This window comes from Chiloscyllium plagiosum, unplaced genomic scaffold (assembly GCF_037043375.1).
Source record: "Chiloscyllium plagiosum isolate Xiang-an unplaced genomic scaffold, Cpla_swu_hap1 HiC_scaffold_53X, whole genome shotgun sequence".
NCBI classification, from domain to species: Eukaryota; Metazoa; Chordata; class Chondrichthyes; order Orectolobiformes; family Hemiscylliidae; genus Chiloscyllium; species Chiloscyllium plagiosum.
In genome coordinates, this window is record NW_028270191.1 from 9,022,984 (window position 1) to 9,037,730 (window position 14,747).

The 14,747-nt window shown below is 47.1% G+C and overlaps 1 protein-coding gene across 5 annotated transcripts in view; it reads right to left on the bottom strand.

The window, feature by feature from the left end:
* The window catches only part of LOC122543394 (beta-1,4 N-acetylgalactosaminyltransferase 1-like), a 159,082-nt gene that overhangs the window by 56,288 nt on the left and 88,047 nt on the right, over positions 1 to 14,747 (bottom strand). For all 5 annotated transcript variants that reach the window (XM_087985553.1, XM_087985556.1, XM_087985555.1 and 2 more), the window contains 2 exons: positions 14,057 to 14,163; positions 4,806 to 4,843 (listed from right to left, as the gene is read on the bottom strand). In XM_087985553.1, coding sequence (XP_087841679.1) covers positions 4,806 to 4,843; positions 14,057 to 14,163 — 145 coding nt within the window. The remainder of the gene's footprint in view (positions 1 to 4,805; positions 4,844 to 14,056; positions 14,164 to 14,747) is intronic.

The following is a 14,747-nucleotide window of genomic DNA, read 5'->3' on the forward strand; positions in this document are numbered from 1 at the left end:
ACTCCAGTAGGTTTGGGAACAGCTTCTTCCCGGCTGTTATTAGGCTACTGAATGGGCCTCTCTAACTTCAAATAATGTTGATCATTCCTAGCGCACACCCTGTGCAGTGTAACTCTGTATGCTTCTCTCTGTCCATGCACCCTGTGATCTGTAAGTCCTTGCTTACCATGATCTGCCTGTACTGCTGACAAAACAAAGCTTTTCACTGTACTTAGGTACACGTGACTATTATAAATCAAATCAAATCAAATCCAAGGGGGCCCTGGGAACACATACAGATCGATTTTACTGGACTATTCCCTCTTGTTCAAGAAGGGGAGTAGAGAAAACCCTGATAATTATAGACCTTTCAGCCTTACTTCGGGTGTGGATAAAGTGTTGGAAAAGGTTATAAGAGATAGGATTTACAATCATCTCGATAGGAATAAGTTGATTAGGGATAGTCAACACGGCTTTGTGAAGGGTAGGTATTGCCTCACAAACCTTATTGAGTTCTTTGAGACGGTGACCAAACAGGTGGATGAGGGTAAAGCAGTTGATGTGGGGTATATGGATTTCAGTAAGGTGTTTGATAAGGTTCCCCACGGTAGGCCATTGCACAAAATACAGAGGCTATGGATTGAGGATGGTTTGAATCAGAAATTGGCTAGGTGAAAGACGACAGAGGGCGGTGGTTGATGGGAAATGTTCATCCTGGAGTTCAGTTACTAGTGGTGTATCGCAAGGATCTGTTTTGGGGCCACTGCTGTTTGTCATTTTTATAAATGACCTAGATGAGGGCATAGAAGGATGGGTTAGTAAATTTGCGAATGAAACTAAGGTTAGTGGAGTTGTGAACAGTGCGGAAGGATGTTACAGGTTACAGAGGGACATAGATAAGCTGCAGAGCTGGGCTGAGAGGTGGCAAATGGAGTTTAATGTGGAAAAGGGTGAGGTGATTCACTTTGGAAGGAGCAACAGGAATGCAGAGTACTGGGCTAATAGTAAGATTCTCGGTAGTGTAGATGAGCAAAGAATCTCAGTGTCCATGTACATAGATCTCAAAGTTGATAGGGTTGTTAAGGAAGCATACGGTGTGTTAGCTTTTATTGGGAGAGGGATTGAGTTTCGGAACCACAAGGTCATGCTGCAGCTGGACAAAACTCTGGTGTGGCCGCACTTGGAGTATTGCGTACAGTTCTGGTCACCGCATTATAGGAAGGATGTGGAAGATTTGGAAAGGGCTCAGAGGAGATTTACTCGGATGTTGCCAGGTATGGAGGGAAGGTCTTACGAGGAAAGGCTGAGGGCCTTGAGGCTGTTTTCATTAGAGAGAAGAAGGTTGAGAGGTGACTTAATAGAGACATACAAGATAATCAGAGGGTTAGATTGGGTGGGCAGGGAGAGCCTTTTTCCTCAGATGGCGATGGCTCGCACGAGGGGACATAGCTTTAGCACGAGGGGACATAGCTTTAAAATGAGGGGTGATAGATCGAGGACAGATGTCAGTGAGTGCCCAGTAGACTCACCAACTTTAAGGGCATTTAAATGGTCATTGTACAGGCATATGGATGAAAATGGAATAATGTAGGATTGATCGCTTTCACAGAAGAACCGCTCCCATGGTGGGGAATGTCTATTCAGATGGACTCTGATCAGGGAAGCCATTTTACAGGGAGACTCACAAATGAGATTTGTAAACTCCCAGGGATTAGGCCGAGATTTCATATCCATATCACCCACAGAGCTCCAGGATGGTGGAGAATGTCATTGGCTAAGGCAAAACAGGACATGGGGATGGGGCTGGGCAGAAGTACTACCAGGTATATTGATGCATCTCAGGGCTAGAATCATCGATTCCCAACAGTGTGGAAACAGGCCCTTCAACTTATCGAGTCTGCACCCACCCTCCGAACAGCACCCCACCCAGACATGTGAGGCAGCAATGCGTAGGGCCATCCTGCCGCCCATATCAGTGAGTAAATGTATAAAGCTTTTGATTGGAAACTTGGTATCGGTCGACATAATGTAAAACCATTTTCTTTGTCGTAAGGTTTTGAGCTGTCAGCCATCTTTGATGGGTACACCGCCAATGCATTCATGAAAGAAATTATGAACAAAGAAACTAGTCTGGTCTGAAAGAAGAGTTTAAAAAAAAAAACAGCCTTTCAATGTATTGCCTCTGATGAGTAAACCAGCCTGTATCAGTTCTGGATGTCTCTCACCCTGCAACGCATTACTGGTTGACCTCTCAGAGTTCAAAGTTTGGGAGAAACTTTGCTCAGAGTGGTGAGCAAACGTCAGGCTCATCACCCTGTATCACGCTTGCCTTTATCTCACACGGCTGGAAGGCTAGGTTTTGCTTCGAGGCTTGTGCCACACTCCCTAACCCATCTTGCTGCCTGCCTGCCACATACGCTCTCGCCAAGTGCCAACCCTACATCACCCCTGGCCAATTTTCCTTTGCCAAAGTTCAAAACCGTGACATTCTTCTCTTGGATACCACTTGTACAACAAAGATAGTGAGAGGTCGTCATTTGAAAATCAAAGTGCACACAGATAATGTTCCTTGGAAGCGAAATACAGGACAACCTCGGTTATCTGAACATCAATTATCCAAATATCGGATTATCTGAACAAGACCTCCAGGACCCCAAAAATGTTATTAAATTTAAATAAAAGCAGAGTGAGAGCAGGCAGCTGGGCTGGCAGCAGGAGCAGGGTCGTCATCAGAATCCTGTCCCTGCGAATGCCGCCACCACAGGAACCCTGATCAGTTATCCAAACAAAAAACTCCCAGCCCGTCTTGTTCGGATAATTGAGGTTGTTCTGTATTGCATGTTTTTCTCCTGTCTGCAGTAACAACTTCAGCAAGGTGGACCTCTCAGACGATGGGTTCCCTGATTGGAGCTGTTAATCTGGTTCAATCAGAGAGCCCTGGCTGACAGATACCCTAGAACTCTATGGGAAGCTAGAGAAGTGATTGCTGGGCCTCTTGCTGAGCTATTTGTATCATCGATAGTCACAGGTGAGGTGCCGGAAGACTGGAGGCTGGCTAACGTGGTGCCACTGTTTAAGAAGGGTGGTAAAGACAAGCCAGGGAAATATAGACCAGTGAGCCTGACCTCGGTGGTGGGCAAGTTGTTGGAGGGAATCCTGAGGGACAGGATGTACATGTATTTGGAAAGGCAAGGACTGATTTGGGATAGTCAACATGGTTTTGTGCGTGGGAAATCATGTCTCACAAACTTGATTGGGTTTTTTGAAGAAGTAACAAAGAGGATTGATGAGGGCAGAGCGGTAGATATGATCTATATGGACTTCAGTAAGGCGTTCGACAAGGTTCCCCATGGGAGACTGGTTAGCAAGGTTAGATCTCATGGAATACAGGGAGAACTAGCCATTTGGATACAGAACTGGCTCAAAGGTAGAAGACAGAGGGTGGTGGTGAAGGGTTGTTTTTCAGACTGGAGGCCTGTGACCAGTGGAGTGCCACAAGGATCAGTGCTGGGTCCTCTACTTTTTGTCATTTATATAAATGATTTGGATGTGAGCATAAGAGGCACATTTAGTAAGTTTGCAGATGACACCAAAATTGGAGGTGTAGTGGACAGCGAAGAAGGTTACCTCAGATTACAACAGGATCTGGACCAGATGGGCCAATGGGCTGAGAAGTGGCAGATGGAGTTTAATTCAGATAAATGCAAGGTACTGCATTTTGGGAAAGCAAATCTTAGCAGGACTTATACACTTAATGGTAAGGTCCAAGGGAGTGTTGCTGAACAAAGAGACCTTGGAGTGCAGGTTCATAGCTCCTTGAAAGTGGAGTCGTAGGTAGATAGGATAGTGAAGAAGGCGCTTGGTATGCTTTCCTTTATTGGTCAGAGTATTGAGTACAGGAGTTGGGAGGTCATATTGCGGCTGTACAGGACATTGGTTAGGCCACTGTTGGAATATTGCGTGCAATTCTGGTCTCCTTCCTATCGGAAAGATGTTATGAAACTTGAAAGGGTTCAGAAAAGATTTACAAGGATGTTGCCAGGGTTGGAGGATTTGAGCTATAGGGAGAGGCTGAACAGGCTGGGGCTGTTTTCCCTGGAGTGTCAGAGGCTGAGGGGTGACCTTATAGAGGTTTATAAAATCGTGAGGGGCATGGATAGGATAAATATACCCAAGGTCTTTTCCCTGAGGTGGGGAAGTCCAGAACTAGAGGGCATAGGGTTTACGGTGAGAGGGGAAAGGTATAAAAGAGACCTAAGGGGCAACATTTTCACGCAGAGGGTGGTACGTGCATGGAATGAGCTGCCAGAGGAAGTGGTGGGGGCCTTTTAAATGTTGTAATTGTACCAGCCTCCTCCACTTCTCCACCTCCTGATGCTTGCTGTGCTCTTCCAGCCTCCTGCTTGTCTACCTTGGATTCCAGCATCTGCAGTTTTTTTTTGTCTCCACCCTCAGAGAGCAAGTTACCCCTCAGGTCCCTTTTAAATCTTTCCCCTCTCACCTTGAACCTATGCCCTCTCGGTTTGAACTCGGGCCAAATGCTGGCAAATGGGACGAGACTAATTTAGGATATCTGGTCGGCATGGACGAGTTGGGCCGAAGGGTCTGTTTCCGTGTTGTATGACTCTAGGTGGTTGTTAGTGACACAATGGGTTGAACGATCTCTTGTTGTGCTGTAAATCTTGCAGTTTCTGTGACTCGCAGTCAAAAATAATGGTTACCGAGTTAACTATAGCAACATTAATTCCTTCTCGCTCGTACAGACATTCAACCATAAACCAAAACCTGCTTTCGACTTTATCAAAGCTGAACTGCAAAAGTCTTACCATGAAGTGATGCTGTGGTGCAGCTTGCAGCTTTAAACCTGTTCAAATGAGAAAGGCAGATCAGGTTATCAGGAGGCTCCAAGGCCTGGGTTAGTCAGGCAACACAGCTCCAGCAACCACCATCTGCAGCAACTGTAGGACTTCACATGAAAACTGCTGCCAGAGGATGTGGTGGAGGCTGGTACAATTGCAACATTTAAAAGGCATTTGGATGGGTATGAGAATAGGAAGGGTTTGGAGGGATATGGGCCGGGTGCTGGCAGGTGGGACTAGATTGGGTTGGGATATCTGGTCGGCATGGACGGGTTGGACCGAAGGGTCTGTTTCTGTGCTGTATATCTCTCTGATCACGGAGATGCATGAGCATGGGTAGAATTACATCCAGCAGGGCTCAGAAGACGGCGCAGGATGAGGAAAAGCAAGGATTTAACGACATACATTCATGAGTTATCAAGTCTCTGGGGGCCAAATCACATCAAAACCAAACACCAAGCAGAATTTCTCAGGATTCTGGGTTTATAGCCTGGACTCCTTGTATGGATTTAACATCTTGGAGCAGTCAGGCCTCTTGCTTCCTCTGGCTTGGAATGTGCCTTTAACGACTGAATTTAAAAGGGGATTTATAGCAAATCTGGGGTTTCATATTTTCAAGAGGAGACAGATATCATTCTTCGGGATAAAGGGACCGAACACGATGGGGCAAGAGTACAATTGGAATGAATGGGGGAGCAGGCTTGAAGGAGGAGATGGCCTCGACCTGCTCCTAACTTCTCTGTTGAGTGAAAAATGGTGGATGGAGGTCAGTAGAATTGCCACAGTGTGGCAGCAGGCCGTGCAAGTTCTTGAGTCCACACACACCCTCTGCAGAGAATCGCACCCAGTCCCATCCCCCTACATAACCCACCCGAATCTGCACATCCCAGGACACTATGTGACAATTTAGCATGGCCAATCCACCCTAACCTGCACATCCCTGGGCACTATGGGACAATTTAGCACGGCCAATCCACCCTAACCTGCTCATCCCTGGGCACTATGGGACAATTTAGCATGGCCAATCCACCCTAACCTGCACATCCCTGGGCACTATGGGACAGTTTAGCACAGCCAATCCACCCTAACCTGCACATCCTTGGCCACTATGGGACAATTTAGCATGGCCAATCCATCCTAACCTGCACATCCCTGGGCACTATGGGACAATTTAGCATGGCCAATCCATCCTAACCTGCACATCCCTGGCCACTATGGGACAATTTAGCATGGCCAATCCACCCTAACCTGCACATCCTTGGCCACTATGGGACAATTTAGCATGGCCAATCCACCCTAACCTGCACATCCCTGGGCACTATGGGACAATTTAGCATGGCCAATCCACCCTAACCTGCACATCCCTGGGCACTATGGGACAGTTTAGCACAGCCAATCCACCCTAACCTGCACATCCTTGGCCACTATGGGACAATTTAGCATGGCCAATCCACCCTAACCTGCACATCCCTGGGCACTATGGGACAATTTAGCATGGCCAATCCACCCCAACCTGCACGTTTTTGGACTGTGGGAAGAAACCAGAGCACCCGGTGGAAACCCACGCAGACACGAGGAGAATGTGCAAACTCCACGCAGATAGTCGCCAGAGGGTGGAATCAAATCTGGGTCCCTGGTGCTGTGAGGCAGCAGTGCTAACCACTGAGCCACCGTGCTAGTGGTGTGTGTGTGTCAGGGGGGAAATGACATATTTCTCAGGGAACCATACAGGATTTAATTTTCATTTTATTCATTTATTTTATTTACATTTCGTGTGCTTTAAGACTTTGGTTGCTCCATGTATATTATGAAGGCCTGTGAAAATGCCATAATATGTCTGAAGAGAAACATTTCTAGCACTGAGCACAGTTCTGCTCTCCACATTACAAAGAAATAGTTACAGAAAGGCCGGAGAATGAAAATGCAAAAATGAGATAACATAACAAACGTTTAAAATTATGATCAGGTGGACGCAGAGAAGATGTCTGGATCAAAAAGTGTGGTGCTGGAAAAGCACAACTGGTCAGGCAGCATCTAAGGAGCAGGAGAATCGATGTTTCGGGCATAAGCTCTCCATCAGGAATGTGGAAAAGATATTCCCATCCACAAATCTGAAAGTGTCTTTAATAAATGCCACCAGGAATTCAGGGGAAATGTCGGACAGCTGAAGAACGGGGAGAATGTGGTACTCACTCCCACAGGGAGGGCCGTGATGTCTAGTCTTGACCAACTTAAGGATGGATAAAGGTGAGGAAGAAAGGATTTGAATACCTGATGGGATGAGATGAAGGAGAGTAGGACAAGATTTGTGTGAATTTTTTGGATGTTTCTGTCACAGGATGTGAACATCACTGTTGGGCCAACATTCATTGCCCTAATTATTGCCCCCCAACCCCACAGGGTGGTGAAGAGCCAACCACACTTGCTGTGGGTCTGGAGTCACATGTAGACCAGACCGGATAAGGACGGCAGATTCCTTTCTCTCAAAGGAATCCCTTTGGGTTTTCCCTAAACAACTGCCAATGGTTTTATGATCACCATTACACTTTTAAAAGAAAATATTGGATTCAGATTCCACCATCTGCTATGGCAAGAATTGAACCTGCACTAGATGAATAACTTAGTGATAATATCACTAGGCCATTACTTCCCCATAAGGAACTATAAACACCAGCACTGACCATGTGGGCCAACAGGGCAGCACGGTGGCTCAGCAGTTAGCACTGCTGGCTTACAGTACCAGGGTCCCAGGTTCGATTCCAGCCTCAGGCATGTGTATGGGGTTTGGGCATTCTCCCTGTGTCTGCATGGGTTTCCACCCACAGTCCAGGGATGTGCAGGTCAGGGCGGATTGGCCATGCTAAATTGACCCATAGTGCCCAGGGATGTCCAGGTTAGGGTGAATTGGCCATGCTAAATTGTCCCATAGTGCCCAGGGATGTGCAGGTTAGGGTGGATTGGCCATGCTAAATTGTCCCATAGTGCCCAGGGATGTCCAGGTTAGGGTGGATTGGCCATGCTAAATTGTCCCATAGTGCCCAGGGATGTGCAGGTTAGGGTGGATTGGCCATGCTAAATTGTCCCATAGTGCCCAGGGATGTCCAGGTTAGGGTGGATTGGCCATGCTAAATTGTCCCATAGTGCCCAGGGATGTGCAGGTTAGGGTGGATTGGCCATGCTAAATTGTCCCATAGTGCCCAGGGATGTGTGGGTTAGGGTGGATTGGCCATGCTAAATTGTCCCATAGTGCCCAGGGATGTCCAGGTTAGGGTGGGATTGTCCATGCTAAATTGTCCCATAGTGCCCAGGGATGTGTGGGTTAGGGTGGGATTGGCCATGCTAAATTGCCCTGTAGTGTTCAGGGATGTGCGGGTTAGCCTTGGGAAATGTAGGTTTATGGGGATGGTCTGGGAGGAATGCTCTCCGCAGGGTTGGTGTGGACCTGATTGGCCAAATAGCCTGCTCCCACACTGTCGGGGTTTCATGCAGTGAAGGTGCAAGGTGATGCACTTTGACCAAAGAGATAGGGAGGGGTGACATGGATTTAATGACACAGTTCATTACTTACCTGTAGCGGGCAGCGGTGTTTTGTTTTCTCTCTCCTTCACAGAAAGAGCGGGAGCAGCAGAGGAAGTGACGGCAAGCTTGTATTTTGCTTGTATTATTTAGACAGTTTTTTTTAAATAGTTAGCTTTAGAGGGATGGCAGTGAAGGCAGTGCAATGTTCCTCCTGCAACATGTATGAGGTGAGGGATGCCATCGACGTCCCTGCCGATTACACTTGCAGGAAGTGCACCCATCTCCAGCTCCTCCAAGACCGTGTTAGGGAACTGGAGCTGGAGTTGGATGAACTTCGGATCATTCGGGAGGCAGAGGGGGTCATAGATCAGAGTTATAGGGAAGTAGTAACTCCAAAGATGGCAGATAGATGGGTTACAGTGAGGGGGACTGGGAGGAAGCAGCCAGTGCAGGGACCTCCTGCGGCCATTCCCCTCAAGAACAAGTACACCGTTTTGGATACTTGTGGGGGGGGGGACTTACCAGGGGTAAGTAACGGGGCTCAGGTCTCTGGCACGGAGCCTGTCCCCGTTACTCAGAAGGGAAGGGTGAAGAAGAGCAGAGCAGTAGTAATTGGGGACTCGATAGTTCGTGGCACAGATAGGCGGTTTTGTGGGAACGAGAGAGACTCACGTTTGGTATGTTGCCTCCCAGGTGCAAGGGTACGTGATGTCTCTGATCGTGTTTTCCGGGTCCTGGAGGGGGAGGGGGAGCAGCCCGAAGTCGTGGTCCACATTGGCACCAACGACATAGGTAGGAGGAGTGCTGAGGATGTTAGGCAGGCTTTCAGGGAGCTAGGTTGGAAGCTCGGAGTTAGAACAAACAGAGTTGTTGTCTCTGGTTTGTTACCCGTGCCACGTGATAGAGATTCGAGGAATAGGGAGAGAGAACAATTAAATGCGTGGCTACAGGGATGGTGCAGGAGGGAGGGGTTCCAGTTTTTGGATAACTGGGGTTCTTTCTGGGGACGGTGGGACCTCTATAAACAGGATGGTCTACACCTGAACCTGAGGGGAACCAGTATCCTTGGGGGGAGGTTTGCTAGTGCTCTTGGGGGGGGTTTAAACTAACTCGGCAGGGGCATGGGAACCCAGATTGTAGCTTCAGGGTGCAGGGCCTGGAGTGTAGGGAGGTGAGGAACATGGCATCAATTTCCAAGGAGGGTGCCTGTAAACAGGAAAGTGGCTTGAAGTGTGTATACTTCAATGCAAGAAGTATACGAAATAAGGTAGGTGAACTTGCAGCGTGGGTTGGTACCTGGGACTTCGATGTTGTGGCTATTACGGAGACATGGCTAGAACAGGGACAGGATTGGCTGTTGCAGGTTCCGGGATTTAAATGTTTTAGTAGGGTCAGAGGTGGGGGTAAAAGAGGGGGAGGTGTGGCATTGCTTGTCAAAGATAGTATTACAGCGGTGGAAAGGGCGATGGATGAGGACTTGCCATCTGAGGTAGTTTGGGCTGAGGTTAGGAATAGGAAAGGTGAGGTCACCCTGTTAGGAGTCTTTTACAGGCCTCCTAATAGTCCTAGAATCATTGAAGAAAGGATTGGGAAGGTGATTCAGGAGATGAGTGACAGTAATAGGGTGGTTGTTATGGGGGACTTTAACTTTCCTGATATTGATTGGGAAAGCTATAGCTCAAGTTCGTTAGATGGGTCAGTGTTTGTTCAATGTGTGCAGGAGAGTTTCCTGACACAATATGTAGACAGGCCAACAAGAGGTGAGGCCATACTGGATTTGGTTCTGGGTAACGAACCAGGCCAGGTGTTAGAATTAAAGGTAGGTGAGCACTTTGGGGATAGTGACCATAATTCGGTGATTTTTACACTCGTGATGGAGAGGGATAAGTGTGTACTACAGGGCAAGAGTTATAGCTGGGGTAAGGGAAATTATGATGCGGTGAGGCATGACTTAGGATGTGTGGCTTGGAAAAGTAGACTCCAAGGCAAGAGTGTAAAGGATATGTGGAACTTGTTCAAGGGGCAACTATTGAGTGTCCTTGATAATTATGTACCTGTCAGGCAGGAAGGAAAGGGTCGTGCGAGGGAGCCGTGGTTTAATAAGGAATTGGAATCCCTTGTTAAATGGAAGAGGGCGGCCTATCTCAAGATGAGACGTGAAGGTTCAATTGGGGCGATTGAGAGTTATAGGGTAGCCAGGAAGGACCTGAAGAGAGAGCTAAAAGCAGCAAGGAGGGGACATGAAAGGTCCTTAGTCGATAGGATTAGGGAAAACCCTAAGGCTTTCTATAGGTATGTTAGGAATAAAAGAATGACTAGGGTAGGAATAGGTCCAGTCAAGGATAGTAGTGGGAAGTTGCGTGTGGAGGCGGAAGAGATTGGGGAGACACTGAATGAATACTTTTCTTCAGTATTTACTCAGGAACAGGGCATTGTTGTAGATGAGAATACTGAGTCACAAATAAGTAGAATGGATGGCTTTGAGGTATGTAGAGAAGAGGTGTTGGAAATCCTGGAAAAGGTGAAAATTGATAAGTCCCCTGGGCCTGATGGCATTTATCCTAGGATTCTCTGGGAAGCAAGGGAAGAGATTGCAGAGCCATTGGCCTTGATTTTTATGTCCTCTTTGTCTACAGGAGTAGTCCCAGAAGACTGGAGGATAGCAAATGTGGTTCCCTTGTTCAAAAAGGGGAGTAGGGATAGCCCTAGTAACTATAGGCCGGTGAGTCTCACTTCTGTTGTGGGCAAAGTCTTAGAGAGAATTGTAAGGGATAGGATTTATGCACATCTGGATAGGAATAATGTGATCAAGGATAGTCAGCATGGTTTTGTGAAGGGCAAGTAGTGCCTCACAAACCTTATTGAATTCTTTGAAAAGGTGACGAAGGAGGTTGATGAGGGGAAAGCGGTAGATGTGGTATATATGGATTTTAGTAAGGCGTTTGATAAGGTTCCCCATGGTAGGCTACTGCAGAAAATACGGAGATATGGCATTGAGGGTGAATTGGAGGTTTGGATTAGGAATTGGCTGGATGGAAGAAGACAGAGGGTAGTAGTTGATGGCAAAGTTTCTTCATGGAGTGCCGTCACTAGCGGTGTTCCGCAAGGATCTGTTTTGGGACCATTGCTGTTTGTCATTTTTATAAATGACCTGGAAGAGGGGTTAGAAGGTTGGGTGAGCAAGTTTGCGGATGATACGAAAGTCGGAGGAGTTGTTGACAGTGAGGAAGCATGTGGCAGGTTACAGCAGGATATAGAGAAGCTGCAGAGCTGGGCAGAAAGGTGGCAGATGGAATTCAATGTAGCTAAGTGCGAGGTGATTCACTTTGGGAAGAATAACAAAAAGATGGGGTACTGGGCTAATGGTCGGATACTTGGTAGTGTGGATGAACAGAGGGATCTTGGTGTCCATGTACACAGATCTCTGAAAGTTGCCACCCAGGTAAATAGTGCGGTGAGGAAGGCATATGGCGTACTGGCTTTTATTGGTAGAGGAATTGAGTTCCGGAGTCCTGAGGTCATGATGCAGTTGTATAAGACTCTGGTACGGCCGCATCTGGAATATTGTGTGCAGTTTTGGTCGCCATACTATTGGAAGGATGTGGAGGCATTGGAACGCGTGCAGAGGAGGTTTACCAGGATGTTGCCTGGTATGGAAGGAAAATCGTATGAGGAAAGACTGAGGCACTTGGGGCTGTTTTCACTCGAGAAAAGAAGGTTTAGGGGTGACTTGATTGAGGTGTACAAGATGATTAGGGGGTTAGATAGGGTAGACAGTATGAACCTTTTCCCGCGTATGGAGTCGGGTATTACAAGGGGGCATAGCTTTAAATTAAGGGGGGGTAGATATAGGACTGATGTTAGGGGTAGGTTCTTCACTCAGCGAGTCGTTAGTTCATGGAATGCCCTGCCAGTAACAGTGGTGGACTCTCCCTCTTTATGGGCATTTAAGAGGGCATTGGATAGGTATATGGAGGATAGTGGGTTAGTGTAGTTTAGGTGGGCTTGGATCGGCGCAACATCGAGGGCCCAAGGGCCTGTACTGCGCTGTATTCTTCTATGTTCTATGTTCTAAAGAGTGTGCAGCAACAGAGGGACCTTGTGGGAGTATGCACAGAGATCTTTGAAGGTGGCAGGACATGTTGAGAGGGTGGTTAGCAACAGATATGAGATCATGGTCTTCAGAAAGTACTAAAGCAGGACGTGATGCTGAACCTTTATAAAGCTCTGCTTAGGCCCCAGTGAGAACACTGTGTCCAGTTCTGGTCTCCAGCCTTTCAGAAGGAGGTAGGGGATACCCGAGGCAGGGCAGAAGGGATTTACCAGAATGGTTCCAGCAACGGGGAACTTTAGTGACAAGGTTAGAGTGGGAGAAACGGGGATTGGTTTCCTTGGAGATTGAGAGGAGATTGGATCGAGGTGGACAAGACTATAACAAGTTTACATAAGGTAGACAACGAGGAACTGCTCCCATTAACTGATGCTGCAAGGGGGAGAGGTTCTGGGCAATAGTTGTAGGGAGGAGAGGGTGTATTTAGGAAGGCACTTCGTTATGCCAGGAGTTGTAAGGTCCTGCAACTCTCTGCCCACAGGGATGCTGGAAGCAGAGAGTATCAATGATTTCCGAAAGAAAATGAATGGTACTTGATGGAAATAAATAAATATGGGGATAGAGTGGAACTAACTGGGTTGTGCTAGCCTGTACTCAAAGGGCTGTATAGCCTCCTTCGATGCTGTAAAATTAGCACATGTCTTTGTACTAATTAGCCCCAGGCATACTTATGAAATGAACTACAGAATACATGGTGCTGATAACAAGATTCGAGGCTTGGTGTTTTCACTGGAAACACAATTGGTGCTCAATTGGGTTGAGATGAGCTTAGATTTCCAAATGTTAAAGATGCTGGAAATTCCAGCACAGAGTTATTATAGCTATAGGCACAGCTCACTGTGTGTGGAGCCCCTGATCTTTCATATCATTTTTCTACGGTTTTGCTGATAACCGAACGGAGATTGGATTGGACCCCCTGGTCTTGTTAACTACTTGTTAGCTTGGCTATGGTTTGCTTCTGTTCATTGTTAAGAGATCTAACCAGTACGAAGCCAGGATTTCTCACTGTTATGGTGAGCTTACAGAGCAAAGCTGTGGAGCTGCAATGGCTTAGTGGCATTATCGTCAGACCATTACACCAGAGACCCAAGTAATGTTCTGAGGACCTGGAATCAAATCCTGCCACAGTAGATGGTGGAATCTGAATTCAATTTTACAAATCTGGAATTAAGAGTCTAATGACGGCCACCAAAATCATTCCCAATTGTCAGAAAAATCCCATCTAGTTGACGGATGTCCTTTCGGGAAGGAAGTCTGCCGTCCTTACCCAGTCTGGGCCTACACGTGACTCCAGACCCACAGCCAACGTGGTTGACTCTTAACTGCCCTCTGAAATAGGCAATTCAAGGGCAATTAGAGACAGGCAACAAATATTGGCTTTGCCAGCCTACATCCCAAGGAAGAATGATAAGATCTCTGATAGGATAATGCTCACAGCCTTGCTACAAGGGCTTTTGTGCTAATAAGTGTTACTTCACTCTGCCAGGGACTACACTGGGAAAAAAAAGGCATTCCAGCACTTTGCAACCTTCTGAATTTAGGTAAGGTAATATATAAAGGCACGCCCTTCCGGCTTTGTTTTTCTGACCTGGTATTAAGATGGTTTTCATCGGCCTCACTTCAACACCTTGAATGGGGTATTCCAAGGGAGAATTTGCTTTGGCAAACAGCAACGCATCTGCAGAAGACCTGGTCCTAGAAGGGTACCAAAATACAGAAGGTAAAGCAAGAAATCCAAACAGAAAATGCTGCAAACACTCAGTAGGCTTTGCAGAATCTGTTGAGAGAAAAACAGAGTTAATATGAGAGAGGTCTTGGTCTCCTGGTACATAAACCAGATTTGGAAATTTATCGCCGTTCCTTCACTGTCGCTGGGTCAAAATCCTGGAATTCCCTCCCTCAGGGCATTGTGGATCAAGCTACAGCACGTGGACTGCAGCGGTTCAAGATGGCAGCTCACCCCCCCACCTTCTCAACTAGGGACAGGTAATAAATGCAGGGCCCAGCCTGTGACGCCCATGTCCCATTAGTAAATTTTTCAAATACATAAAGTTGGTATGCAGATGCAGCAAGTCATTTGGAAGTCAAATTGCACTATGGAAAAGCAAATCAGGACAGGACTTATACACTTAATGGTAAGGTGCAGGGGAGTGTTGCTGAACAAAGAGACCTTGGAGTGCAGGTTCATAGCTCCTTGAAAGTGGAGTCGCAGGTAGACAGGATAGTGAAGGCGGCATTTGGGAAGCTTTCCTTTATTAATCAGAGTATTGAGTACAGGA